At 55.0% G+C, this 27,035-nt stretch overlaps 1 protein-coding gene across 2 annotated transcripts in view; it reads left to right on the top strand.

Annotated features, from left to right (window-relative positions):
- STAT3 (signal transducer and activator of transcription 3) overlaps positions 1-26,487 on the top strand; it is a 32,528-nt gene extending 6,041 nt beyond the window's left edge. The window contains exons 2-24 of one of the 2 annotated variants that reach the window (XM_038753359.1): positions 8,836-8,982; positions 9,094-9,238; positions 9,405-9,503; positions 10,986-11,081; positions 11,190-11,271; positions 11,610-11,704; positions 11,840-11,991; positions 12,137-12,295; positions 12,373-12,465; positions 13,048-13,107; positions 14,849-14,878; positions 14,981-15,074; positions 16,497-16,544; positions 16,907-16,990; positions 17,309-17,407; positions 17,817-17,952; positions 18,395-18,447; positions 18,557-18,651; positions 23,858-23,997; positions 24,218-24,427; positions 25,294-25,336; positions 25,458-25,570; positions 25,690-26,487. In XM_038753359.1, coding sequence (XP_038609287.1) covers positions 8,855-8,982; positions 9,094-9,238; positions 9,405-9,503; positions 10,986-11,081; positions 11,190-11,271; positions 11,610-11,704; positions 11,840-11,991; positions 12,137-12,295; positions 12,373-12,465; positions 13,048-13,107; positions 14,849-14,878; positions 14,981-15,074; positions 16,497-16,544; positions 16,907-16,990; positions 17,309-17,407; positions 17,817-17,952; positions 18,395-18,447; positions 18,557-18,651; positions 23,858-23,997; positions 24,218-24,427; positions 25,294-25,336; positions 25,458-25,570; positions 25,690-25,745 — 2,310 coding nt within the window. In that variant the 5' untranslated portion in view covers positions 8,836-8,854 and the 3' untranslated portion in view covers positions 25,746-26,487. Of the gene's footprint in view, positions 1-8,835; positions 8,983-9,093; positions 9,239-9,404; positions 9,504-10,985; positions 11,082-11,189; positions 11,320-11,609; positions 11,705-11,839; positions 11,992-12,136; positions 12,296-12,372; positions 12,466-13,047; positions 13,108-14,848; positions 14,879-14,980; positions 15,075-16,496; positions 16,545-16,906; positions 16,991-17,308; positions 17,408-17,816; positions 17,953-18,394; positions 18,448-18,556; positions 18,652-23,857; positions 23,998-24,217; positions 24,428-25,293; positions 25,337-25,457; positions 25,571-25,689 lie in introns of both variants that reach the window. The other variant, XM_038753358.1, reaches the window with a different exon arrangement.
- Positions 26,488-27,035: the final 548 nt, after the last annotated feature.

The following is a 27,035-nucleotide window of genomic DNA, read 5'->3' as shown; positions in this document are numbered from 1 at the left end:
CGGGTGCAGAGGGAGGTTGATTGTGAGTGAAAAAGTGCCACTTGTGGCAGCGCCAAGGTGCGGAGATGAGAGGCGGGAGGGCGGGACCTGGGGAGAAGAATTAATCGGGGAAAGTTTCCCGGAGGTGGTGGGATTTCGGAAAGGCTCTGGGGATGGGGCGATCAATAATCTGGCTAATTTGAAGGGGGAGGACGTTTTAGGTAGGAGAAAGGACATGAGAGATGGAAGAGTGGGGAAGGAGGCAAAGTGAGAAAGTGAGTTTGGGAGGAACGGAGAGTGCGAGTCGAGATGGAGTGGGAGAAGAGAGTGGATAGGTAAAGGTGAGAGCGCTGATGGACGGCCTTGAAGTCAACAGGCAGGAGTTTCTACTTGTTTCAGGAAGGACCGGACAACAGTTGGAGTTTTGGAGGAGTAGGGAGAGGGCTGTATGAGAAAAATGCTTTGGGCAGCAGAGCGAAGAATGATCTGGGGAGGGGCAGGAGGTGGGGAAATCAGTCTGGAGGCCCAGGGGCTGATGTTCTGATCCCCCTTTGGGTCTCAGCCCTCATCATCCTGTTACCTCAGTTACAGCTGATCTGAACTCTGAGCCAGAGGGCAATCAAACAGTTGTATTTACTAAGCAATTACTGTCTGCAGAGCACTTTAATGAATGCTTGGGAAAGTACCATACAACAGCCTTGGTATTTACGATGCCTACCCACAAGGAGCTTGTCATTATTATTATCGTCATCATCATTATTATTTTATTATGGCATTGGTTAAGTGCTTATTATGTGTTAAGCTTTGTTCTAAGTGCTGGGGAAGGTCCCTGACTCATATGGGGCTCACGGTCTAAGTAGGAGGGGGAACAGGTATTTAAACCCCATTTTACAGTTGAGGAAATTCAGGCAGCGAGAAGTTAAGTGACTTGCCCAAGGTCGTGGAGCAAGAAGTTTGGGTGAGTTAGCATTTTGTACAGATTTAGTACTTTCATACAGATTTATTACTCTATTTTACTTGTACATATTTACTATTCTGTTTTTGTTAATGATGTGCATCTAGCTTTATTTCTATTTATTCTGATGACTTGACACCTGCCCACATGTTTTGTTTTGTTGCCTGTCTCCCCCTTCTAATAATAATATTAATACTAATGTTGATATTTGTAAAGCGCTTACTATGTGCCAAGCACTGTTCTAAGCACTGGGCTAGATACAATTAATCAGGTTGTCCTATGTGGGGCGCACGGTCTTCATCCCCATTTTACAGATGAGGTAACTGAGGCCCAGAGATGTTAAGTGACCTGCCCAAGGTCACACAGCTGACAAGTGGCAGAGGCAGTGACCTCTGACTCCCAAGCCCGTGCTCTTTCCACTAAGCCATGCTGCTTCTCTAGACTGTGAGCCCGTTGTTGGGTAGGGACCGTCTCTATGTGTTGCCAACTTGTACTTCCCAAGCGCTTTGTACAGTGCTCTGCACACAGTAAGCGCTCAATAAATACGATTGAATGAATTAGAACCCAAGTCTTCTGTCTCCCAGGCTCATGCTGTTTCTAGCCCTAAGCAGTCCAGAGCCTGCTGCGTTACCCCAAAATCCCAGCACTGAGCCACCGTCTTTCTGTCCCCCCGTGCCTTGATGGGTACAGTGGGAGCCCAGTCCTTGCTGGGAGTCACTACCATGGGGCAGTGCCAGGTCATAGGCAAGTGGCAGCATCTTTTCAAAGATACTCTGTTCTGCCCCTGGTTGACTCTCCTGGGGAACCAAGAGGGAGGGAGGGAGAAAGTGTGTGTGTGGCCGTCCCATTCCCTGTCTGGACCCCTAAGACCTCCAACTGTGCCACCCCCTCACCCCACATCCGGCTGAACTCACTGGCCCAGCCTCCTCGCCCTTACCCTCCTGGCAGGTCCCGGGGGACTGACTGGCCGATGGAGGAGTGGATTGGTCCAGGCTGTGGCTGGGGGGGTGGTGGGGAGACTAGCAGGGGTTGGCAGAGGGCTGACTCGGGCTGTGGCTAATGGGGAGTCGAGGCGGGGGCTGGCTTGGGCTGTGGCTGGTGGGAGGGCTCGGGTTGGCAAGGGAGGGCGGGCCGGCCTGGGCTGTGGCTGGCAGAGGGGGCTGGGCTGTGGCTGGCCCGGCCTGCGCTGCGGCTGGAAATTGGCGTCGGAGAGGGAAACGGGCTTTTGGAAACAGAAAGTAACCGTTCGTCCCCCGTCACAGGAGGCTGGTGGGGGCTGGCTGCCGCCACAGAAATTTTTGGGTGCTTTGTAGCCGTGGCAGTTTCTGAAATTTGCTGTGGGCAAGAGCCAGGGTTTCCTGAGGATCTAAACCGCAGGCCCTGGCCCCAGAGCCAACTGGTTTGTTCCCCCTTGGCCCTAGAGCCACTGGCTAGGAAAGGCTATTGGTTGCTGAGCAGGGCTTTTGGCACCGGCCAACTGAATGTGCTGGACCCCTCTACCGTCCTTCAGTCCACCTGTCCACCCAGATTGTCCTCCCCGTGAGCTGAGGAATTGATGAGAGCTGCAGGCCTTGGGAATGGTGTAGCAGGATGCTGGGGGGCCTGGGTACCTAGAGCTCAAAGGATTGGGGCTGGGTGGGGGCAAAGTGGGGAGGGGGGCTAAGCCTGGACGGGAGGGCAGCGAGAGGGGGGCTGGAGATTGGGAGAACCAACATGGTGGCAGAGCCCGCTTGGCAACTCAGAGTAGATGCAATGGAAGAAGGGAATTACAGATTGAAGTTCATGATCCAGGAGGGGGGGCAGCAATCAGGCAAGGCCTCCTGGAGGAGGAGGTGGGTTGTCAGAGGGCTTGGAATGGTGGAGAGCAGATTCCATGCCAGGACAAGGGAGTGAGGCCCAGCTAGGAGAAGTGGAAGGGTTGGTGTCCTGCTCAAAGGGAAGCAGATGGTGGGGGAAATGGGGAACCGATGGTGGGGGTGGAGGTGTTGGAGGAGGTGGTCGGGGGACACTGTGTTCAGGGAGGTTGAGGGGGGATGACTGGGCAGTTCAGTGCCCTGCCGCTGCGCCCGTCGCCAGGATGGAGGGTAGTAGTAGGGGCTGCTGGGGTGGGGGAACCCTGCGGCCGGTCCCGTTCATCTCCTCCCGACTTTAGGTGTTGGTTACGGGGCTCGCTGAAGGTGGAGGGGATGCTAGCGGGCTTTGGGGAGGGAAGGGTTAACAGCTATGAATTAATTAATTCAGTCATATTTATTGAGCACTTACGGTTTGTGGAGAATTGTACTAAGCACTTTGGAGAGTACTGTTCAACAATAGACACACTCCTTGCCCACAATAAGCTTACTTTCTAGAGAGGAGCTTGTGGGTCCCCTTTCCTTCCTAAACCCAGGACTCAGGGCTCTGGCTGTGGTTCTTCCCACCATTATTAGGAGGCTGCTGGAGCCACTGCTGGGGTCTTCTGGGGTCCAGTGCTTTGGCTGCCCACTAACGCGGGGCCAGGGGTGGGGGACAGTTGGCTCAGTTTGGCCCAGAGCCAGGGGCCACCTGCCAGCACCCAGTGGGCTGAGAGACCCACCTAAGTGCTTAGTACAGTGCTCTGCACACAGTAAGCGCTCAATAAATACGATTGAATGAATGGGAAGCCATTCATTCAATCGTATTTATTGAGCGCTTACTGTGTGCAGAGCACTGTACTAAGCGCTTGGGAAGTACAAAGCCCGGGCTTTGGAGTCAGGTGTCATGGGTTCAAATTCCAGCTCCGCCAATGGTCAGCTGTGTGACTTTGGGCAAGTCACTTAACTTCTCTGGGCCTCAGTTACCTCATCTGTAAAATGGGGATTAAGACTGTGAGCCCCCCGTGGGACAACCTGATCACTTTGCAACCTTAGAACAGCGCTTTGCACATTGTATGCGCTTAATAATAAATGCCATCATTATTACAAGTCCGCAACATATAGAGACGGCCCCTACCCAACAACGGGCTCACAGTCTAGAGGCGGGAATAATAATGGCATTTGTTAAGCGCTTATTATGTGCCAAGCACTGTTCTGAGCACTTGGGGGGGATACAAGGTCATCAGGTTGTCCCACATGGGACTCACAGTCTTCATTTACAGATGAGGGAACTGAGGCCCAGAAAAGTTAAGTGACTTGCCCAAAGTCACACACCTGACAGGTGGCGGAGCCGGGATTAGAACCCACGACCTCTGACTCCCAAGCCCGGGCTCTTTCCACTGAGCCACGCTGCTTCTTCTTCCCCAAACCCCTCAGACTGGCATGATTGCGGGCTTCAGGGCATCACCAGCCCACCAGTCTCTGCCCTGCCACCCACTTCTCATCCTAGCCTGGGGCCAGACCGACCCTGAACCAGAGGAGAGTTCGGGCTCCCCAGGGCTGCTGGGAATTGTAATCCAGAGGTTGGGAAGAGGGAATAAAGAGGGTTGGGAACTGGGCATAAAAGAGGAAAACAGATGAGCGAGTTGGGGAGAGTCTTTGAAGCAAGGGAGAATTTCTGCTTGCTGTGGGAAGGGAAGAGTGCTGTGGAAACTGCTGTTCTGAGCAGCAGTGTATAATAATAGTAATAATAATAATGGTATTTGTTAAGGGCTTACTATATGCAAAGCACTGTTCTAAGCGCTGGGAGGGGATAGAAGGTGATGAGGTTGTTAATAATAATAATAATAGTAATGGTATTTGTTAAGCGCTTACTATATGCAAAGCACTGTTCTAAGCGCTGGGAAGGGATACAAGGTGATGAGGTTGTCCCATGTCAGGCTCACAGTCTTAATCCCCATTTTACAGATGAGGTAACTGAGGCTCAGAGAAGTTAAGTGACTTGCCCAAGGTCACACAGCAGACATGTGGCGGAGCTGGGATTCGAACCCACGACCTCTGACTCCAAAGACCAGGCTCTTTCCACTGAGCCACGCTGTGTGCGGTCTAGGCTGGGGACCCATCTCTCCAGGAAAGGCAGTGAGCTCACAGTCATTCATTGATTTGATCATTTTTATTGAGAGCTTACTGAGTGCAGAGCACTGTACCAAGCACAACATACAGAGTACGAGTCGGCAACATATAGAGACGGTGTCTACCCAACAACGGGCTCACAGTCTAGAAGGGGGAGACAGACAACAAAACAAAACATGGAGACAGGTCTCAAAATCGTCAGAACAAATAGAATTGTAGTTATATGCACATCATTAACAAAATAAATAGAATAGTAAATATGTACAAGTAAAATAGAGCAAAAGATCTGTACAAATATATACAAGTGCGGCGGGCTCAGTGGAAAGAGCCCGGGCTTTGGAGTCAGAGGTCATGGGTTCAAATCCCGGCTCCACCAATTGTCAGCTGGGTGACTTTGGGCAAGTCACTTCTCTTCTCTGGGCCTGTTACCTCATCTGGAAAATGGGGATTAAGACTGTGAGCCCCCCGTGGGACAAGCTTATTACCTCCCCAGCGCTTAGAACAGTGCTTTGCACATAGTAAATACTTAATAAATGCCATTATTATTATTATTCCCAGGCCACACAGACCCCAATCCCTGACCACTGGGCCTCTGGGCTTCTCCTCATCCCCCTTCCCCACTCCGCTCCCTCAATCATACACATCCCCTCTCTTCTCTCCTCCCAAGCTCCCTGCCTAACTGCACATCACTTTTGACTGTCCCGCCTCCGCCTCCTCGCTCACTCACACTGATCCCCCCCGCCCAGGTCTCCCCTGCTCCTCCTCAGCCCACGAGGTCACGACCCTCTCCGGGATCAAAGCTATTTCTGCGCGGCCCACCCGTCTGATGCTTCGGGTGGATGTGGACATGTGAACTCCTTGCATTCACTCATTTTCTGCTTTTCCTAGTATCAGTTGTGGCCCTGTTTTCCTTCCCTCTGTACATTTGCAATCTTGATCTGTCCTTCCGTGTCTCCCAGTGGAAGCAACTGACAGCAGGGATGGTTTGCTCCCAGATGCCTGGTCCAGCACCCTGTGCCCAGTGGCGAAGCTCGGTCCAATGTCCTCTGCCCAGTGGGGGTTCATTTTGGCAAGCACCCTGCCCACAGGCACTGTAGGAGGACGGAAGAGGCCCAGGGTGTCCTAGCTGGGTCAGCTACTTACCTGCCTGGAGGGAGTGGACCGGCCGGGCCGGGTTTCTGTCGTCGGTGCTGCTGATGGAGACTCAGCCGGAACTGGCGCTGAGCTGATGGGAAACCGACTTGTGAAGGCAGAGCTGCCGGCTCTTCCCGGCCCCCGCCATGCCCTGCCCGATCTGGAATTCCCTGTCACGTCCTCTCTTGCCCTTTCTGCCTTTCCTGGAGAGACCGGTCCCCAGCCCTGGGTAGGCAGAGGGCGAGGCCTGGAATTCCCGGAGCGTCCTCCTCTCGGAGACGGGGGGGGGCCCAGCTATCCGGCAGCTCCACCCTGCCTCTCTGCTCTGCCCGCTTCAGGGGACAGTGCCGTGGGTGAGGGTGGGGATGGGGAAAGGTGTGGATGGGCACGGGACTTCTGTAATTTATTTATGTTAACGTCTGTCCCCCCCCAGACTGTAAGCACAATGTGGGCGAGGAAAGTGTCTACCAACTTTGTTATAATTAATCTCACAAGCACGCTGTAGGGTGCTCTTTACACTGTAAGAGCTCAGTAAATAGGACGGACTGACTGAGTGGCTCCCTAGCAGTCCTTGCTGTGAGACTCCCTAGGGCGACTGGGTGAGGCTGGGGTATGGCCAGGGCCCTGGGTGCCAGGAAGCCATGTGGCAGTGGTGGCACAGGTCTGCGGCTGGCCGCAGCAGTTAGATTTCTGCTTGGAGCCTTGGGCCTTACTTCTGAGGCCCTCTTTCCTCAAGGCTAGCTGGGCTCTGTGTGTGCGTGCATGTGTGTTTACGCGTGCGAGCACGCCTACTCCCATCTCTGCCTGATTCAGAACTTCCTGGTTGCGGCTTTGTCCGGATTCCCGCCCCACTCAGCAGGGATTCACAGGGCCTTCAGGGTTTCGGGCCGGGCACCTGTTGCTGGCAGAGCACTGGCCCAGGTGCTCGGGAGAGCCCCATGGGATCAAAAGACACGGTTTCCTGCTCCCGACTGCGCACAGCTGAGAGGGCAGACGGGAGAGGGCAGACGGGCCGACCCCAGCGGACAAACTATTCTAGGTAGGAGCCATTTAGTGAGTGGGCTGGCGACTGGCACCCGTGTTCCTGGCGGGGTGCGAGGGGGTGCTGGGTCGGTCAGGGAGGGCCTCCCGAGGCTTCACTGAGCGCCCAGTTTCCCTTCCCCGTTTGCCTGGATTCCCAGCAGGCTCAGGCCCAGTCGGTTCCCATAAGGGCAGGGATGCGAAACTCACACACATCACCTGAGCTGTTTGGGCAGCTGCAGAAAGGCCCTTTGAAAATGGGCTGTGGGGGCTGGGTGGGGAGCCCGCCCACCCGCTGCCTCCCCAGGATGGAAGGGCCTGGGGATGGACGGGCTGGGCCGGGAGGGTGGTCAGGGTAACTGGTTAGCCCCTTTCCCATCCCCGAGCCCCCGAGGAGCCCCTCGCCCTCAGTCCAACTGGGCAGAAGTATGGCCTAGTGGCTAAAAGGCTGAGGAGGAGCTGACGCCCGACCTGTGGCGTCGGGCAGCTGAGGGTCGGGCCCGACTTTTGGGGTGGGCAGCTGCCTCCTCGGCTCGGGGTCCAGGAGCCATGGGGATCTTCCTTGCAGAGTGAACCTTCATCCCTTCAAGGCCCTACTGAGAGCTCACCTCCTCCAGGAGGCCTTCCCAGACCGAGCCCCTTCCTTCCTCTCCCCCTCGTCCCCCTCTCCATCCCCCCATCTTACCTCCTTCCCTTCCCCACAGCACCTGTATATATGTATATATGTTTGTACATATTTATTACTCTATTTATTTATTTATTTTACTTGTACATATCTATTCTATTAATTTTGTTAGTATGTTTGGTTTTGTTCTCTGTCTCCCCCTTTTAGACTGTGACCCCACTGTTGGGTAGGGACTGTCTCTATTTGTTGCCAACTTGTACTTCCCAAGCGCTTAGTACAGTGCTCTGCACTCAGTAAGCGCTCAATAAATACGATTGATTGATTGACTGATTGATGTATACATGCTTGTACATATTTATTACTCTATTCATTTATTTATTTATTTTACTTGTACGTATCTATTCTATTTATTTTATTTTGTTAATATGTTTTGTTTTGTTGTCTGTCTCCCCCTTCTAGACTGTGAGCCCGCTGTTGGGTAGGGACCATCTCTATATGTTGCCAACTTGTACTTCCCAAGCGCTTAGTACAGTGCTCTGCACACAGTAAGTGCTCAATAAATATGAATGAATGAATGAACCTGATGGGGGATGTGTGTGTATGCGTGTGAGAAGCAGCATGGCCTAGTGGATAGAGCACAGGTTTGGGAGTCAGGAGGCCATGGGTTCTAATGCTGCTTCCATTACTTGTCTGCTGCTTGGGCGAGTCACTTAACTTCTCTGTGCCTAAGTTCCCTTATCTGTAAAACGGGGGTTAAGACTGTGACCCCTATGTGGGACAGGGACCGTGTCCAACCCGCAGCGTGGCTCAGTGGAAAGAGCCCGGGCTTTGGAGTCACAGGTCGTGGGTTCAAATCCTGGCTCCACCACTTGTCAGCCGTGTGACTTTGGGCAAGTCACTTAACTCCTCTGGGCCTCAGTTACCTCAACTGTAAAATGGGGATGAAAACTGTGACCCCCCCATGGGACAACCTGATCACGTTGTAACCTCCCCAGTGCTTAGAACGGTGCTTGGCACTTAGTAAGCGCTTAATAAATGTCATCACTATTATTAGTATTATTATTGTATCTACGCCAGCACTTAGTACAGTGCCTGGCACATAGGAAGTACTTAACAAACACCATTATTATTATTAGCAATAATAGTAATTATTATTCTAGGCCCCCAGACCCAGCGGCGATGGCGCAGTGGAACCAGCTGCAGCAGCTGGACACCCGGTACCTGGAGCAGTTGCACCAGCTGTACAGCGACAGCTTCCCCATGGAGCTGCGCCAGTTTCTCGCCCCGTGGATCGAGAGCCAGGACTGGTGGGTCGGGGCGTGGGGGGAGCCCCCGGGGAGGGGAGGGGGGCTAGTGTGGGTGTTGGCTGGGACGCGGGGCTGGCTCTCAGTGCCGGCTCCTCCGCGCTGTCCCCACAGGGCTTACGCTGCCAGCAAGGAGTCCCACGCCACGCTGGTGTTCCACAACCTCCTGGGCGAGATCGACCAGCAGTACAGCCGCTTCCTGCAGGAGTCCAACGTGCTCTACCAGCACAACCTGCGCAGGATCAAGCAGTTTCTGCAGGTGGGGGAAAGGGGCCGGACCCACGGAGGAGGGCAGGGATCGTGGAGAGGGGCCGGCGGGCGGGCTCATGGCAAGAACTGGGGCCAGGGGCTACCCCACTGGGGCTGAGGGGGCAGGGAAAGCGGTCCCACCCCACCATCCTGCCCCCGCCTCGTTGCCTCCTCAGAGCAGGTACCTGGAGAAGCCCATGGAGATAGCGCGGATCGTGGCTCGCTGCCTGTGGGAGGAATCGCGTCTGCTTCAGACGGCGGCGGCCGCTGCCCAGGTAAACCTCAGCCTCTGCTGGGAGCGGATGGGGACCCTCCCCGCCCCCCGTTGGGCCCTCCCCCATCCATCTGTCAGTAGAGTTCACTGAGCACCTGCTGGGGACAGGGCGCTGTAGTAGACTTTAAGCTCGTTGTGGGCAGGGAATGTGTCTGTCGTGCTGTATTGTCCTCTCCCAAGCGCTTAGTACAGTGCTCTGCACATGGTAAGCACTCAATAAATGCGATTCAGATGCCCAGACTGAGCCCCTTCCTTCCTCTCCCCCTCGTCCCCCTCTCCATCCCCCCATCTTACCTCCTTCCCTTCCCCACAGCACCTGTATATATGTATATATGTTTGTACATATTTATTACTCTATTTATTTTACTTGTACATATCTATTCTATTTATTTTATTTTGTTAGTATGTTTGGTTTTGTTCTCTGTCTCCTCCTTTTAGACTGTGAGCCCACTGTTGGGTAGGGACTGTCTCTATATGTTGCCAATTTGTACTTCCCAAGCGCTTAGTACAGTGCTCTGCACACAGTAAGTGCTCAATAAATACAATTGATGATGATGATGATGATTGATTGACTGTCTTGGCGCTTGGGAAAGGACAGTAGAGTTGGGGCAAGGTGGGTGTGGGGGCCGTGAGTACCCAAGGTCTCTGTCTGGGGGTTGAGTTCCTGGGTATGTCCCTCCCCGACTTCCGCAGAGACCCCTCCCCTGGCTCAGGAGATGCAGCTCCTTGGAGATAACAATAATAATAATATTAATTATTAATATTATGGCACTAAAGCACTTACTATGTGCCAGGCACTGTTCTAAGCGCTGTGGTAGATACAAGCAAATCGGGAGGGACACAGTCCGTGTCCTACATGGGGCTAGCTGTCTCAATCCCCGTTTTGCAGATGAGGTAACTGAGTTACTGTGAAATGAAGTGACTTACCCAAGGTCACACAGCAGACAAGTGGCAGAGCCAGGATTAGAACTCATGGCCCTCTGACTTCTAGGCCGGTGCTCTATCCACTAGTCCACGCTGTAACCTAGGTTATGCCGACCCCTCCCAGCCTTTCAAGATACGACTTGGGGCCGAGTCTCCCCTCGGGCATCCTGTGCTGTGTTGCAGGGGCTGACCTCCCCCAGGGACTGACCGGGGGCTGACCCGGGTGGGAGGCAAGAGGTTTTCGGGTCTGGGGCAGCGGCTATGTAGTCTATAAGCTCCTTGTGGGCAGGGAATGAATCTACCAACTCTGTTGTATCGTACGCTCCCAAGCACTTAGTGCAGTGCTCTGCACACAGTAAGCGCTCACTAAATACCAGTGATCGCTTGATTGACTCATGTCCAGTTGCCCCCGTGTCTCTTGGGGTGGGCCCAGGGCTGCCCCTGGGGCACTCACCTCAGGGGCCCGGAGAGGGGACGTGAGGCCAGGAATGGGAGCTCCGAGCATGATCACACACTCTCATCACCTATCCCATCCCACCTCGGCCCTTCCCATCCACAGCAAGGAGGGCAGGCGAACCACCCCACGGCGGCCGTGGTCACAGAGAAGCAGCAAATGTTGGAGCAGCACCTGCAGGATGTGCGCAAGAGAGTTCAGGTACGACAGGGGGAGAGGTGAGGGTGTGGGAGGAGGGAGGGAGGATCCCCCCTAGATTTAAGAGCGAATGGCCTTTCCCCCGCCCCCATTCTCCTGTCCCCGGAACAGGACTTAGAGCAGAAGATGAAGGTGGTGGAGAACCTCCAGGACGACTTTGACTTTAACTACAAAACCCTGAAGAGCCAAGGAGGTCAGGGCGGCCCGCCTCATCCGCATCTCGAGGGGACAGCCGGGGACAGTGCGTGGGACCGCCCGGGTGTCTGTGTCTGGCGTGTGCATGTGTGCAGGGGGGCGGGGGTGCACGTGCGGTGTGGGTCCCTGCGTGTGCAGGTATTCCCACCTCCGACACCTGTCCAGCGTGGCAGGGAGGGGAGAAGGAGAGGGCTGGGGCCGGGGTTGGGTTGGGGGGTTGGAGGTCGGAGTCAGGATTGGGATGGGGCCGGAGGCTGGAGTTGGGGGTCAGGGGTTGGGGTCTGGGTTGGGGTGAGGGCTGGTTGGCCGGTCAGTGAGGTCCCGTCACCACCGCAGACATGCAGGACCTGAATGGGAATAGCCAGTCGGTGACGCGGCAGAAGATGCAGCAGCTGGAGCAGATGCTCACCGCCCTGGACCAGATGCGCCGGGTACCGTACCCCTTTCCCCTCCCTCCCTTGCCCCCAGGATGGGCACCTGCTGGGCTCCCCTCCCTCCCACCGTCCCCTGAAGGCCGGCTCGAGCCGGGGGGAGGGTGACGCGTGTGCCTCCTCCTCCCCACCCAGGGCATCGTGAGCGAGCTGGCCGGGCTCCTGTCGGCCATGGAGTACGTGCAGAAGACCCTCACGGACGAGGAGTTGGCCGACTGGAAGCGGCGGCAGCAGATCGCCTGCATCGGCGGCCCCCCAAACATCTGCCTGGATCGTCTTGAGAACTGGTACCCCATTCCCTGCCCGTACCCCGCTCCCCCCGGGCCTCCTGCCCTCTGAGGTGGAGGGAGCGAGGAGAGTCATCCGAGAGTCGGGGTCCCGGCCTCCCCCGCCCACCGCCCCGCTGGGCCTCGGGCCCGGTGCCGCCCGCAGGATCACGTCCCTGGCGGAGTCGCAGCTGCAGACGCGCCAGCAGATCAAGAAGCTGGAGGAGTTGCAGCAGAAGGTGTCGTACAAGGGCGACCCCATCGTGCAGCACCGCCCCATGCTAGAGGAGCGCATCGTCGAGCTCTTCCGGAACCTGATGAAGAGGTGGGTGCCGGGTCGGGGAAGGGAGGAGGTCGGCCGCTGCCCTAAACGGTCTGACCGCCTCTCCGCTCCTCCCCCAGTGCCTTCGTGGCTGAGCGGCAGCCGTGCATGCCCATGCACCCGGACCGGCCCCTGGTCATCAAAACCGGAGTCCAGTTCACCACCAAAGTCAGGTGGGTGGCCGGACAGACCTGACGCATTTGGAGATGGGAAAGGAGGGGTTGGGGGGAGGGGATCAGCGGCCGGTACTGTCACACCCCACCCCGGGACCGACCCCAACTGGTTTCCCATCAGCCGAGCGGCCGAGGGATTGAGTTTGACCGGCGGACACTGGTCCCTCGGGGTCACGAGGCCATAGAGCGGGGACCCTCGGTGGCCAGCTGCCTCGTTCCGGACCCATCTCTTGGGCTCCTGCCAACTCCCGGCCTAGTTCTCGTCCCTCATCCTCCCCAAACCTCCATTCCGGCCTGACCCCTGGACGTGCCCTCCATGTCCAGCATCGGTGAAGGGGACCTGAGGCGGAGAGTGGGGTGGACATTGCTGAATCTCTCCCTGAGGATGGGGCTGGGAGCGCAAGGGAGACCCTGGGCCGTGCGGGCATTATCCAGGCGGGGACTGCCTTTGCTATCTGGCAGTTTAGCAGGGAGAGATTTTCTGTCTCCCTGTAGTGGGATGGTCCATCTCCCCGCCCCCTACCCCTCCCCGGGCCGGCCAGCCTTCCAGCCCCTTTCTCCCCGGCTCTCTCCCGTACATAGGTTATTGGTCAAATTTCCCGAGCTCAACTACCAGCTGAAAATCAAAGTTTGCATCGACAAGTGAGTCTGCACAGCCCCAAGTGTGCGATGGGGCGTGGTTGAGGTGGCCTTTGACCTCTACCCTCCAAACCTATGCTTTTCCCCTCCCACTTCAGTTCACTTGCACGCACGGTCATGATGATGCCGGTGATCAATCAATCAATCAATCAATCAATCAATCGTATTTATTGAGCGCTTACTATGTGCAGAGCACTGTACTAAGCGCTTGGGAAGTACAAATTGGCATCACATAGAGACAGTCCCTACCCGATAGTGGGCTCACAGTCTAAAAGGGGGAGACAGAGAACAGAACCAAACATACCAACAAAATAAAATAAGTAGGATAGAAATGTACAAGTAAAATAAATAAATAAATAAACAGAGTAATAAATATGTACAACCATATATACATATATACAGGTGCTGTGGGGAAGGGAAGGAGGTAAGACGGGGATGGAGAGGGGGACGAGGGGGAGAGGAAAGAAGGAGCTCAGTCTGGGAAGGCCTCCTGGAGGAGGTGAGCTCTCAGCAGGGCCTTGAAGGGAGGAAGAGAGCTAGCTTGGCGGATGGGCAGAGGGAGGGCATTCCAGGCCCGGGGGATGACGTGGGCCGGGGGTCGATGGCGGGACAGGCGAGAGCGAGGTACAGTGAGGAGATTAGTGGTGGAGGAGCGGAGGGTGCGGGCTGGGCAGTAGAAGGAGAGAAGGGAGGTGAGGTAGGAGGGGGCGAGGTGATGGAGAGCCTTGAAGCCCAGGGTGAGGAGTTTCTGCCTGATGCGCAGATTGATCGGTAGCCATTGGAGGTTTTTGAGGAGGGGAGTGATATGTCCAGAGCGTTTCTGGACAAAGATAATCCGGGCAGCAGCATGAAGTATGGATTGAAGTGGAGAGAGACACGAGGATGGGAGATCAGAGAGAAGGCTAGTGCAGTAGTCCAGACGGGATAGGATGAGAGCTTGAATTAGCAGGGTAGCGGTTTGGATGGAGAGGAAAGGGCGGATCTTGGCAATGTTGCGGAGCTGAGACCGGCAGGTTTTGGTGACGGCTTGGATGTGAGGGGTGAATGAGAGAGCGGAGTCGAGGATGACACCAAGGTTGCGGGCTTGTGAGACGGGAAGGATGGTAGTGCCGTCAACAGAGATGGGAAAGTCAGGGAGAGGACAAGGTTTGGGAGGGAAGACAAGGAGCTCAGTCTTTGACATGTTGAGCTTTAGGTGGCGGGCGGACATCCAGATGGAGATGTCCTGAAGGCAGGAGGAGATGCGAGCCTGGAGGGAGGGGGAGAGAGCAGGGGCAGAGATGTAGATCTGGGTGTCATCAGCGTAGAGGTGATAGTTGAAGCCGTGGGAGCGAATGAGGTCACCAAGGGAGTGAGTGTAGATTGAGAACAGAAGGGGACCAAGCACTGAACCTTGGGGAACTCCCACAGTAAGAGGATGGGAGGGGGAGGAGGAGCCTGCAAAAGAGACTGAGAAAGAACGACCAGAGAGGTAAGAGGAGAACCAGGAGATCAGGTGATCACGGTGGTACCCTCACCGTGCGCCCGGCACCCACAACAGCACTCCCAGGCCTCCATAGCAGTGCTCCCACGCATCCATACTTTCACTGTCGCACAGTCAGACTTGGCGGGAGAGCAGGTCAGCAGCTAAGGTGCTGGGTGACCAGCCTTTGGCCTGCTATCTGCTAGCCTAGCGAGTGGGGCCCCGGGTTGGGAGTTGGAAGGCAGGTGCCCGTGTGACATCCAGCTTTCTCCTGGTCCGCAGAGACTCCGGGGACGTGGCGGCTCTTCGAGGGTAAGACAACCGATGCCTGTCCCACTCCCCCACACCGGTCCATTCCTCCCCCCACTCCCATCCCCCACCTGGAGGGTTCACTGCTCCCACCCCTGACCACAGATCCCGGAAGTTTAACATCCTGGGGACCAACACGAAGGTGATGAACATGGAGGAATCCAACAATGGCAGCCTGTCTGCCGAATTCAAGCACTTGGTAGGCGTTACATCCTTCACTCGCCTGAGTCTAGTGTTTCCACCCCACTAATCCCTAAACCCTCATTTCCCCTCCCATCCCTGCCCTCTGCCTATGCTCTTGGTGGCTTTTTAGACTGTGAGCCCACTGTTGGGTAGGGACTGTCTCTATATGTTGCCAGTTTGTACTTCCCAAGCACTTAGTACAGTGCTCTGCACATAGTAAGCGCTCAATAAATACGATTGATGATGTGTATTCCTTAAGCACTTTGATACTTTGAGAAGGAATATGTTGTAGTGGATAGAGCACGGGCCTGGAAATCAGAAGGGCATGGGTTCTGATGTTGCCTCCGCCACTTGTTTGCTGTGTGACCTTGGGCAAATCACTTCACTTCCCTGGGCCTCGGTTCCCTCTTCTGCAAAATGGGGATTGAGGCTGTGAGCCCCACAGGGAACAGGGACCGTGTCCAACCCAATTTGCTTGCATCCATCTCAGTGCTTAGTACAGTGCCAGGCACATAGTAAGTGCTTAACAAATGCCACAATTATAATCATAATTATTATTACTCACCCCAGCCCCTTAGCACTTAACATCCTTATCTTTATACTCAACAGTTTCCTCTGAAGTTTATTTTAATGCCTGTCTCCCCTATAGACTGTAAGTTCCTTGTGGGCAGGGATCTTGTCTACCTAATCTATTATACTGGACTTTCCCAAATGCTTAATACAGTGCTCTGCACACAGAAAGTGCTCAATAAATACTTAATCAATTGGCTCAGCAGTGACCCATGTGTTCAGCTCCCACTGTTAGCAGAGTACCATGCTAAACGCTTGAGAGCAGAGACCCACTTCCTGCCCTGGAGAAGCTTCCAGTCTATTGGGAAAGTCAGTTGGGCCCAGCTTGTATGTCTAGAAGAAGACAAAGGGGCACAGCTGGTGGTGGTGAAAGTGAGGGAGGGTGGGAGAGATGAATGAGTTGGAAAATAAATCTGCCTTTGAAGATGGTACTACTCCACCCACCCAGAGATATGTGCCCTCCTGCACAGGATGGAGTAGAATTTTTTTAAATGATATCCATTTAAGTGCTTTCTACGTGTCCAACATTGTTTTTAGTGTTGGGGTAGATACATAGCAACTAGATCCAACACAGTCCCTGTCCCACATGGGACTCCCACTCTAAGTAGGAGGGAGAACAGGTATTGAATCCCCATTTTGCACTTGAGGAAACTGAGGCCCAGAGAATTTAAGTGACTTGCCCAAAGTCACACTGGGGGAAAAGGGAAGGATTAAAAGCTCTAACTCCCGGGCCTGGGCTCTTTCCACTAGGCCGTGCTGCTTCCCAGGGCGGGTCAATCAGGGGAGGCTTCCAGAGGAGGTGGGGTTTTGAAACCGGGGGAGCAATGGGGTGACTCCCCCCGGGTGACCCTTCCTTCATTCCACGCAGACCCTGAGGGAGCAGAGATGCGGCAACGGGGGACGAGCCAACTGCGATGTAAGCGGGCTGTGCTTGGGAGGGGCCTGGGGCAGATCTGTGGGCTCCCCGGGGGCAGGGGGGTCCCTGGCCTCCTTGGGAGTCAAAGTGGAATAAAAGTTCTATGCTCCTGATCTCCGCTAAGGAAATACCTGGGCTTCTGGAAGAACCCCTACCTGCCGGCCCAAACTGACCCGCTCACTGTGCTTTTGGGTTGGGCCAAACTAGTCTGCTGTTGCCCCGACTCTGCTCTGCCTCCATCTCTCAGCCTCTGCTGCCGCGTCTCTGTCTCTCCATGCCTGGGTCTCTGTGTGCCGCTGCATCTCTGGCTCTCCATGCCCGGGTCCCTGTGTTCCTGATCGCGTGATTCCCTGGCCCCCCAGGCCTCTCTGATCGTAACCGAAGAGCTCCACCTCATCACTTTTGAGACGGAGGTGTACCACCAGGGCCTCAAGATCGACCTGGAGGTTTGTTGCCAGCGGCGGGGAGCGGGGAGGTGGAGGGGGCATGGGACGGAAGGCTAGGTGGGGGGCTGGTAGGGAGAGCCTGGAGGGTTAGTCGGCGGGGTGGGAGGCCAGGTCGGGGCACAACTCTGAGGCAGTGGGATAGCACCTCCATCTGTGGGACCCCGAGGCTCTGCGCCGGCACTGCAGAGGGCTGGATGCGGGCCGCCGGTGTCTTGTAGAGGCTGGAGGAGCCCAGTGGCCAGGCCCGGGGTGGGGGCTCAAAGGGGTGGGAGCGGGGGGCGGGATCTCAGGCCTGAGATGATCCCACCCCATTCTCAGACGCACTCCCTGCCGGTTGTGGTCATCTCCAACATCTGCCAGATGCCAAATGCCTGGGCCTCCATCCTGTGGTACAACATGCTCACCAACAGCCCTAAGGTCTGCCCTGTGGGGTCTGGCGGGGGAGCCGGAGCGGGAGGAGGGTCGGGGGGGCTGGGTGAGCAGTGGCCTCCGTCCTGTGGTACAGCATTCTCACCAACAGCCCCAAGGTCGACCCCAAGGTCTTGTGGGGGCCGGAGCGGGAGGAGGGCCCGGGCAGGTGGAGGTCTCTGTCCTGTGGTATAATATGCTCACCAACAGGCTCAAGGTCTCCCTTGGGAGGGGGCTGGGGGTCTCGTGGCCAGAGTGGGCAGAATCCTCCATCCTATGGTAGAGCATGCTCACCACCAGTCATCTGGGTTTCCAGCCCGAGGTACTGCGTGCTCCCTGACAGCCCTATGGGCCTCCCTGAGGGGAGCCAGTGGGGGTCCTTGGCACTGAGCCCCTTACCGGCGGCTTCCCCGAACAGAACGTGAACTTCTTCACCAAGCCGCCCATCGGCACGTGGGATCAGGTGGCCGAGGTCCTGAGCTGGCAGTTTTCGTCCACCACCAAACGTGGGCTGAGCATTGAGCAGCTGACCACACTGGCTGAGAAGCTCCTGGGTGAGATGGTCGAGCCGTGCCTGGGCCGGGCTTCCCTCTGGCTCCATTGCCCCGGTCCCGGCCCCCGCCCTAGAATCATCCGCTTCGGGCCAGGTTCCCACTGGCCTGGGGGTCCGAACACCAGAAAGAACAGAGAAAACAGCCCAGCTCCTCCCCTCAACCCATGCTGTTCCCCAACTCTCCCTCAGTTCCTCCCCATCCCTCCTCCATGCTCTCCCCTCTAGTGTCCGGGATGGGCTCCTTGTCTGGGAAAACTGACTGTGCCCTTCCCTTGCCCCCCACAAAATCCATCAACCCCATGCTGTTCCCCAGCTCCTGCTCTGCTCTTCCCCATTCCCCTCTCTGTGCCCGCCCCCCATCCTCCAGTATCAGCTGGTTATCTGGGGGAGACTGACTGTGCCCCTTTCGCCCTCCCCCCCCAACCCCGAAAATCCATCCCTAGGGCCCGGAGTCAACTATTCCGGCTGCCAGATCACATGGGCCAAATTCTGCAAGGTAAGTTGGGGGGCTCGCCCTGCGGGGAGGGTGGGGGGTACTCGGCGCGGTGGCACGGCCTCCGGGAGGCTCCGAGTGGCCCCATGTTGCCCTGTCTGCATCTTGCCAGGAAAACATGGCTGGGAAAGGGTTCTCCTTCTGGGTGTGGTTGGACAACATCATCGACCTGGTGAAGAAGTACATCCTGGCGCTGTGGAACGAGGGGTGAGCCCAATCAATCTGTCCATCAGTCCGCCCGTCCGTCCACCAGTCGTTCTTACTGAGCCCCTGCTGTGTGCAGAGCACTGTGCTAAGCGCTTGGGAGAGTACAAATACAGTAAGTAGACACGATCCCTCCCCTTGAGGAGTTTACAATCTAGCGGGGGAGACAGGTCATAAAGTAACAGGTAGGGGGAACAGCTAAGTTTGAAGATGGCAATCAGTGGTATTTATTGAGTGCTTACTATGTGCAGAGCACTGGACCAAGGGGATGGGAAACTACAAAGCCAGCTATGCTCTGTGAGGCCAAAACCAGACTTTACGTATTTCTTGGTGTTCTCTCAATTTGCCTGATTGTAATGAATATTTTTTTTTGTTACCTCCTCTCAATCATTCTAATATTCTTCTAATGTCATCCCTGCAGAATCATGTTATTTCTTTATCCTTTTTACTAATATAACCTAATTTTACATTTTTGGTAACTTTCACAACTTTGCCCTTCAAATGTCTTGAGTTCTTGGCTTAGCCGATTTAGCAACTTGTTACTTGTACTATCTTTGCCCTGCTGGTTGGCATCTAAGCTGGTAGAATTGTCACTGGGACGTACAGCCCGTTTTTTTGGACTTTTTCAATTCTTACACTTTTCTTCTACCAAGTCCTTGCTATACTATATTTCCTATAATAAACCAAAGGTTTTGATGTATTTTTATGGTATTTGTTAAATGCTCTGTATGTGCTGGGGTGGATACAAGATAATCAAGTTGGACACAGTCCCTGTCCCAAATGGGGCTCGCATTTTATGTGGGAGGGAGAATAGATATTGAATCCCCGTTTTACTGACAAGGAAACTGAGGCAGAGAGGAGTTAAGTGATTTGTCCAAGGTCACACAGCAGGCAAGCGGCAGTCGGAATTAGAATAATAATAATAATAATGGCATTTTTTAAGCACTTACTGTGTGCCAAGCACTGTTCTAAGAGCTGGAATAATGGTATTTGTTAAGCGCTTACTATGTGCCAAGCACTGTTTTAAGCCCTGGGGAAGATACAAGGTAATCAGCTTGCCCCACATGGGGCTCACAGTCATAATCCCCATTTTACAGATGAGGTAACTGAGACACAGAGAAGGTAAATGACTTGCCCAAAGTCACACAGCTGACAAGTGGCGGAGCTGGGATTAGAACCTGCGACCTCTGACTCCCAACCCCGGGCTCTTTCCCTAAGCCATGCTGCTTCCCTGTCCTCCGACTCCCAAGCTCTTCCTGCTGCTTTTGTAAATTTTCCACCCTATTTTAGGATCCTGAGTAAGATAGTGATGATCTTCCTCCCATCATGGTATCGATCCATCTTTAGCCCTTTGACTAATTTTCCACATTAGTGCAGCTTCAGTCAAGAAGTATATTTACCCCAGTCATTGCATATACTTTCATCTGTAGTAAGAAACTGCTCCTAATTTAATCCAAAAAGGTGTCATTTGTGGTCAGTAGAACTACTTTTACAGCATGGTCTGGTGGAAAAGAGCACGGGTCTGAGAGTCTAACCCCGGCTCCGTCTGCTGTGTGACCTCGGGCAAGTCACTTCACTTCTTTGTACTTCAGTTCCCTCATCTGCAAAAATGGGAATTCAGTTATACCTGTTGTCCCTGCTTATTGCTTATCTACCCCAGAGCTTAGTAGAGTGGTTGACACGTAAGTACTTAACAAATACCACAGTGATTATTATTAGAAAAGATCAATTTAATCAATTGTATTGAGTGCTTTCTGTACTAAGTGCTTGGGAGAGTACAACGTAACAATATAATAGAGTTGGTCGACATGTTCCTTAACCACCACGAGCTTACAGTCTAAAGGGGGAGGCAGACATGAATATAAATAAATGAATTGCCGATCTGTACATAAGTGCTGTGGGACTGAGGGAGGGATGAATTAAAGGAGCCAATCCAAGTGCCAGGGTATTGCAGAAGGGATTGGAAGAGGAATGGAGGGCTTAATCAGGGAAGACTTCGTGGAGGAGATGTGCCTTCAGTAAGGCTTTGAAGGTGAGGAAAGTAATTGTTTTGGATATGAAGAGGGAGGGCATTCCAGGCCGGAGGCAGAATGTGGGTGAGAAGTCGGTGGAAAAAGGTGGCCTTAGAGGAACAAAGCGTGCCGGCTGTGCTGTAGTAGGAGAGCAGCGAGATGATGGTAGTAATGCTATTTATTAAGTGCTTTCTATGTGCCAAGCACTAGTCTAAGCACAGGGGTAGATACAAGGTAATCAGGTTGTCCCACGTGGGGCTCACAGTCTTAATCCCCATTTTACAGTTGAGGTAACAGGCACAGAGAAGTTAAGCGGCTTGCCCAAGGTCACACAGCGGACAGGTGGCGGAGCCGGGATTAGAATCCACATTCTCTGACTCCCAAGCCCGGGCTCTTTCCACTAAGCCACGCTGCTTCTCTAAGATAAGGTAGTAGGGGGCAAGATGAGTGAGTGCTTTAAAGCTGATGGTAAGGAGGTTCTGTTTAAGTTTCCCGGCCTTGACCCAAAGCCAGTTTTTGACCAACGTGCTCACCCGCCGCCTTTTCTTGGATTGGAAGAGTGCAACAGTCATCCCCTTTTCACTGCAGCTCAGATATGGCTATTAAATGGCTGCCTTCTGCTCTCTGTAGATAGACAAATTTGATATACCAGTTACCCGAGGACTTAATCCCATTTCTGCCACTGATGTGCTGCGTGACTTCAGGCAAGTCACTTCACTTCTCTGGGCCTCCATTTCCTCATCCTTAGAATGGGGATAAGATGCCCCATCCTTATAATTCTGTTGTGTTCTCCTCTTCCAAGTGCTTAGTACAGTGCTCTGCACATAGCAAACACTCAATAAATGTGACTAATACCGGCTCTCCCCCGTCCTTACACTGAGAATTCCACGTAGGTCAGGGACTCTGCCCAGTCTGATTATTTGCATCTATGCTGGTGCCTTGGCACATACAAAATCAATCAATCGTATTTATTGAGCGCTTACTGTGTGCAGAGCACTGTACTAAGCGCTTGATGCTTAATAAATAAAATGCTTAATAAATTCCATAATTCATTAGTTATTAATATGGCGCTATCCCTTGACTGGTATCCTAATTAACTTGCCACTCATACTAGAATTTTTGAAGTCTATTCTTGTATTCAGGCCTCCCCACCCGGATCCGTTAGACTATAAGCTCCTTGGGGGCAGAGATTATGCCTACCTACTATTGTACACTCCCGAGCACTTAGCCCAGTGCTCTGCACAAAATAAGCACTCAGTAAATATCACTGATTTACTGATGGGCAGAGGAGAGTCTTCCAGATATGAAAGACAGGAGTTTCAGGCAGGAGGAAGGTCATGAGCAAGAGTTCATCGGTGAATGAGACGAGAACAAGGCAGTGAGCAGTTTGGCGAGCTGTCGTAGTAGAAGAGTGGAGGAGTAGTGGGGAGAGAGCTGATTAAGTGCCTTAAAGCCAATTCATCAGGAGTTTCTGCTTGATGCAGCAAGGCAGGGACAACCATTGGAGGTTTTGGAGGAGCAAAATGATGTCTTGGGAAAACAGTCTGGGCAACTGAGCTAACTGTGGACTGGAGAGGAGAGAGGCTGGAGTCAGGGAGGCCAGTGAGGAGGAGGATGCAGTAATTGAGTTGGGATATGACAAGTATTTGTAGCAGTTTGAGTGAAGAGAAAGGGGCAGATTCTGAAGCTGTTGTGAAGAAAGAACCAACAGGATTGGGTGACTGAATATGGGGATTGAGAGAAGGAGAGAGAGGAGTCAAGGTTAATGCCAAAGTTGTAGAGAGACAGTGGTGGTGTTGACAGCGGTGCTGGGAAAGTTGGAAAGAGGAGAGAGTTTGGATGGCATGATGAGGAGTTCTGTTTAGGACACATTTAGTTTGAGGTGTTAGTGGGACATCCAGGTTAATATATTCCAAAGGCAGAAGGAAATGTGAGACGGCAGAGAAGGAGAGCGGTCGCCGCTGGAGAGGGAGATTTGGAAGGCACCCGTAGAGTTGGGATTTGAAGCTGTGGGAACGAATGAGTTCTCCAAGGGAATGGGGTGTAGCTAGAGAATAGAAGAGGACCTCGAACTGAACTTTGAGGGATTCCCCCACAGTTAGGGAGTGAGAGGCAGAGGGGGAACCAGTAAAAGAGGTTGAAAAGGTGCAGCCACAGAGGTAAGAAAAGGACCAGGAGAGGACAGTTTTGGTGAAGCCAAGAGTAGTTAGTGTTTTCAGGGAAATGGGGTGGATTACAGTGTCAAAGGCAGCAGAGAGGTCTAGAGGGATTAGGATGGAGTAGCGTCTCTTGGACTTGGCCGGGAGGAGGCCATTGATGATCTTGGAGAGAACAGTTTCCAATGCATGAAAGGGGTGGAAGCCAGATTGAAAGGGGTCGAGGAAAGAATTGGAGAACCGGTGGAGCCAGTGGTTGTAAACAACCTGTTGGAGGAATTTGGAAAGGAAGGGGAGGAGGGAGGTGGGGTCCAGAGAACGTTTTTGAGCATGGGGGGAGATGTGGGCACGTTTGAAGGCCGAGGGGAAGGAGCCATGAGAGAGAGAATAAGTGAATGGTTGAAAATGGTGGTCAGGAAGGGAGAAGGATGGGCCTGAATATTTTTAGAAGGTGAGAAGGGTTGGGGTCGGAGGCGCAGGTAGAGGGAGGAGATTGTTTGAAATTAGGTGGGAGTGCTCCTCTGGAGAATCGGTGAGGAGGACTGAGAGGCTGTTTGGGGGGTGGGAGAGAGTTGGGATGGAGAGGAGGAGATTTACACAGTAAGCTGTCAGTAAAGACGATTGATTTTTAAAACCTGATGGATTTAATTTTTGTCAATAAAGTAGTTGGGAAAGGACGAAGGAGGGGGCGTTAGGAGTTACAGGTGGGAGTGAAAGGGTTGGGATGGTGGGTAGGGAAAGTGGGAAGGACAGTGGGCATGGATGAGGGAGAATCCTGTGCCGCTGAGTGGAGGGTGGGGCAGGGGTCTAGCAGCTGACAAGGAATCTGAGGTAGCCAAGGTCAGCCTGGCCCCTGGACTCAAGGCCCAGGCCCTGCCCAGGAGAAAACCCCCGGGGATCCTGGGTGGAGGCACAATTGGGGACCCAAAAAGACAACAGAGAGAGAGACAAATCCCCTCCCTGAGGTCTGAGCGGGGAGGCTGTCTCGTGGCCCAGGAGAGCTCCCAACCCCACCTTCTTCCTCTTCCTCCTCTTGACCAGGTACATCCTGGGCTTTATCAGCAAGGAGCGGGAACGGGCCATCCTGAGCACCAAACCGCCCGGCACCTTCCTCCTGCGCTTCAGCGAGAGCAGCAAGGAGGGGGGCGTCACCTTCACCTGGGTGGAGAAGGACATCAGCGGTGAGGGTCGGGGCCTGGGGGTGGGCCGGGGCCTGGGGGTGGGACCACAGGCCTTCTCCATCCCTATCCATTCCTCTGGTGACCAGGGCTTGAAAGGATAAGCTGCCCAGCCGCCTCAGACAGGCAGGCTCGGGTCTTGGACTGCCAGCCCCCAGACCCCTCACGGGTCCGGGTCCCCTTCTTCCCCATCCACCCGTCCGTCCGGCCTCTGCCCGCCCAGGGAAGACGCAGATCCAGTCGGTGGAACCGTACACGAAGCAGCAGCTGAACAACATGTCTTTCGCTGAGATCATCATGGGCTACAAGATCATGGATGCCACCAACATCCTGGTGTCACCGCTGGTCTACCTGTACCCCGACCTCCCCAAGGAGGAGGCGTTCGGCAAGTACTGCCGCCCCGAGAGTCAGGAGCACCCCGAGGCCGACACAGGTAGGCACTGGTTTCCCATGCCCGGGCTGGGCCCCGGGCCGAGCAGGGGAAGGTGAATCCCAGGGGCCAGTGGGTGGTGACTGGGGACAGCAACAGGGGCCAGAGCCAACAAGTGGGGGTCTGGGGCTGGAGAGGAGACAGAGGTCCGATAGAGGGGTTGGGAGGACTGGGATGGCCACCTCAGATTCCTCCTCAGGATCCTGCCCTCCTCTCGGCAACATGGTTTCTCCTCCCTAGTAGCCTCCTGTGCCCACTGCCCCCACTCCATTCCGTTCCACCCCACCCCATTCTCCCCTGAAATCCACAGTGCTCCTACCTTCGCCCTTTCCCATCTCCCCCGGGATGGCCCCGAACAAAAGAGTGGGGGATGAGGTACAAGACCCCCAGGAGAAAGTTGAGGTGGGGTGGGGCAGGGAAAAGAGCTGGTTGATGGCATGAAGGGGCAGGGGGTGTTCACCAAGGGCAGCAAATGGGCTGCTTTTAAGCGTCTGCTGGACTCCTGGGGCAGTAGAGCTCGGTGCCCTCCCCTTGGGACTTGGGGTGACCCCTACGGCCGGCCACTCGATGTCTATTTTGGGGAGTCACTATAGGGTACCCCAGACAGAATGGGTTCCCCCCCGCCCCATCTGTCAGGAAATTCCCCTTAGGGTCCCACCACAGTGTCTTCAGCTGCTGTCTGAGCCACCAACTTCCTCCCTATAGAAACCCTGCACGCCCCCTCCCCACTCTCCCCCGCCACACTTACACTGGGCAGGGGGACCACCCTGTGCCTCTGGAGGGGAGAGGGGAAGGGGGCCCTGGGAGAGGGACGGGGCCGTTTGGCCGGACCGCCCCATCCAAGGTGACCGGGACCATTTCCGCGGCAGGTGCGGCCCCCTACCTGAAGACCAAGTTCATCTGCGTGACCCCGTAAGTGACTCCCCGCACCAGGGTGGGCGAGGGGCTCCAGGTGTCGGGGAGCCGGGGTTCAGCACCCCAGCGTAGGGTGAGGGATGGAGGGCTCATTGTCCCTGGCCCCCATTGCCCCCAGAACCACCTGCAGCAACACCATTGACCTGCCCATGTCTCCCCGGACCCTGGACTCCCTGATGCAGTTCGGGAACAACAGTGAGAGCGTCGAGCCCCCGGCCGGTGGCCAGTTTGGTGAGTCCGTGGGGCCGGGGGGGGCCGGGGGGGGCCGGGACTGAGACCGCCCCACCCTCGTCCCCTGCACCGGACGGCGCTGGGGCCTGAGCCGGCGTTCCCGCCTGTGCCCCCTGCAGAGAGCCTGACCTTTGACATGGACCTGACTTCGGAGTGCGCCACGTCCCCCATGTGAAGCCCCCAGTTCCTGGCTCCGCCTGCTCCCCCTCCCTCCCCTCCCTCTCACCCACCCACCCCAGTTGGAACTGGCGGGGGTGAAGCCGAAGCCACCGGCTCCCTCTGAGTTCAGGCCAGGGGGCTGTGGGCCTCTCCTCCCCCCCACACCCCTTTTCTTCATTTTCTTTCGCTACACAAGTGCCTCTCGGCCAGCACCTTCCACACCTCTCCGGCCCAGGGTCCGCGGGGTGGAGAGTGACGCCTTCTCTACGAAGCCCCTTCCTCTCCTCTGAGCCCTGGGCCGAGGGCCCCGGCCGGCCTCCCACAGTGCCCTCAGGGCAGGACAGAGGGCGGGAGCACGGGTCCCGCTGGCAGCGCCCAGGCCCGTCCCCACCGCTCCGTCCCCCTCCGACAAACATAGTGTGTTGGGGCGGAGAGGGGCGTCGGGGGTGACTGGCCGGCCGTGCTGACCCAGCCCCCCGTGTCCTCCGCGGGGTCAGAGTTGGGGGGTCACCAGGGCTCAGCATCAGGGGCGGTCTTTTCTGTTTGGATTTGAAACCCACGGGCAGAGGCGAAATGGGGTGCAGCCGTGGTTGTGCCCATCTGGGGGAACAGAAAGTACCCACACAGATCCTGGTTGGGCCTTGGTCCCCTGCACCTGGCCCCCTGCCCCTGTATACTTCAGACTGTAAAAATTATATTTTTTTTGTATATTTTATTGCTGTACCTACCCATACTGGAATAAACATTCTCAAGCTGAGTGTGTGAGGTGCCGGGATGGAGTTATTTGGGGAGAGGGAAGGGAAGATACCTGCCTGCACTGCCGAGACGTTATGGGCGGGGAGGCCCGGGAGCAGGGACTCATGGCAGATACATAGTCCATATAGCCGAGTGGATAGAGCATGACCCTGGGAGTCAGAAGGACCTGGGTTCTAATCCCAGCCCTGCCACTTTTCTGCTCTGGGACCTTGGGCAAGTCACTCACCTTCTCATCTGTAAAATTAAGACTGTGAGCCCCAAGCGGGACAGGGACTGTGTCCAACCTGATTTGCCTGTGCTTAGTACAGTGCCTGGCACATAGCACTTAGCAAATACCACAAATACCAGTACTAGGAGGTGGGAGCAGGACCGTGGATGAACTGAGCTGGCTTGCTTGACAGGAGTCAGCGTCACTGGAGGGAGAGTCGGGGATGGAGAGGAGAGATGGTCTGTGCTGGGATGCTGGAGGGAGAGTCAGGGATGGAGAGAAGAAAGGGAGGAGTGTTGGACAGTCCATCCCTGTCCAGCAAGGGCCAGCAACACAGTTCAT

The sequence above is a fragment of the Tachyglossus aculeatus genome, chromosome 11 (assembly GCF_015852505.1).
Source record: "Tachyglossus aculeatus isolate mTacAcu1 chromosome 11, mTacAcu1.pri, whole genome shotgun sequence".
NCBI lineage: Eukaryota > Metazoa > Chordata > Mammalia > Monotremata > Tachyglossidae > Tachyglossus > Tachyglossus aculeatus.
The sequence above is the reverse complement of the archived record's forward strand: the minus strand, read 5'-3'. Positions and strand labels throughout refer to the sequence as shown.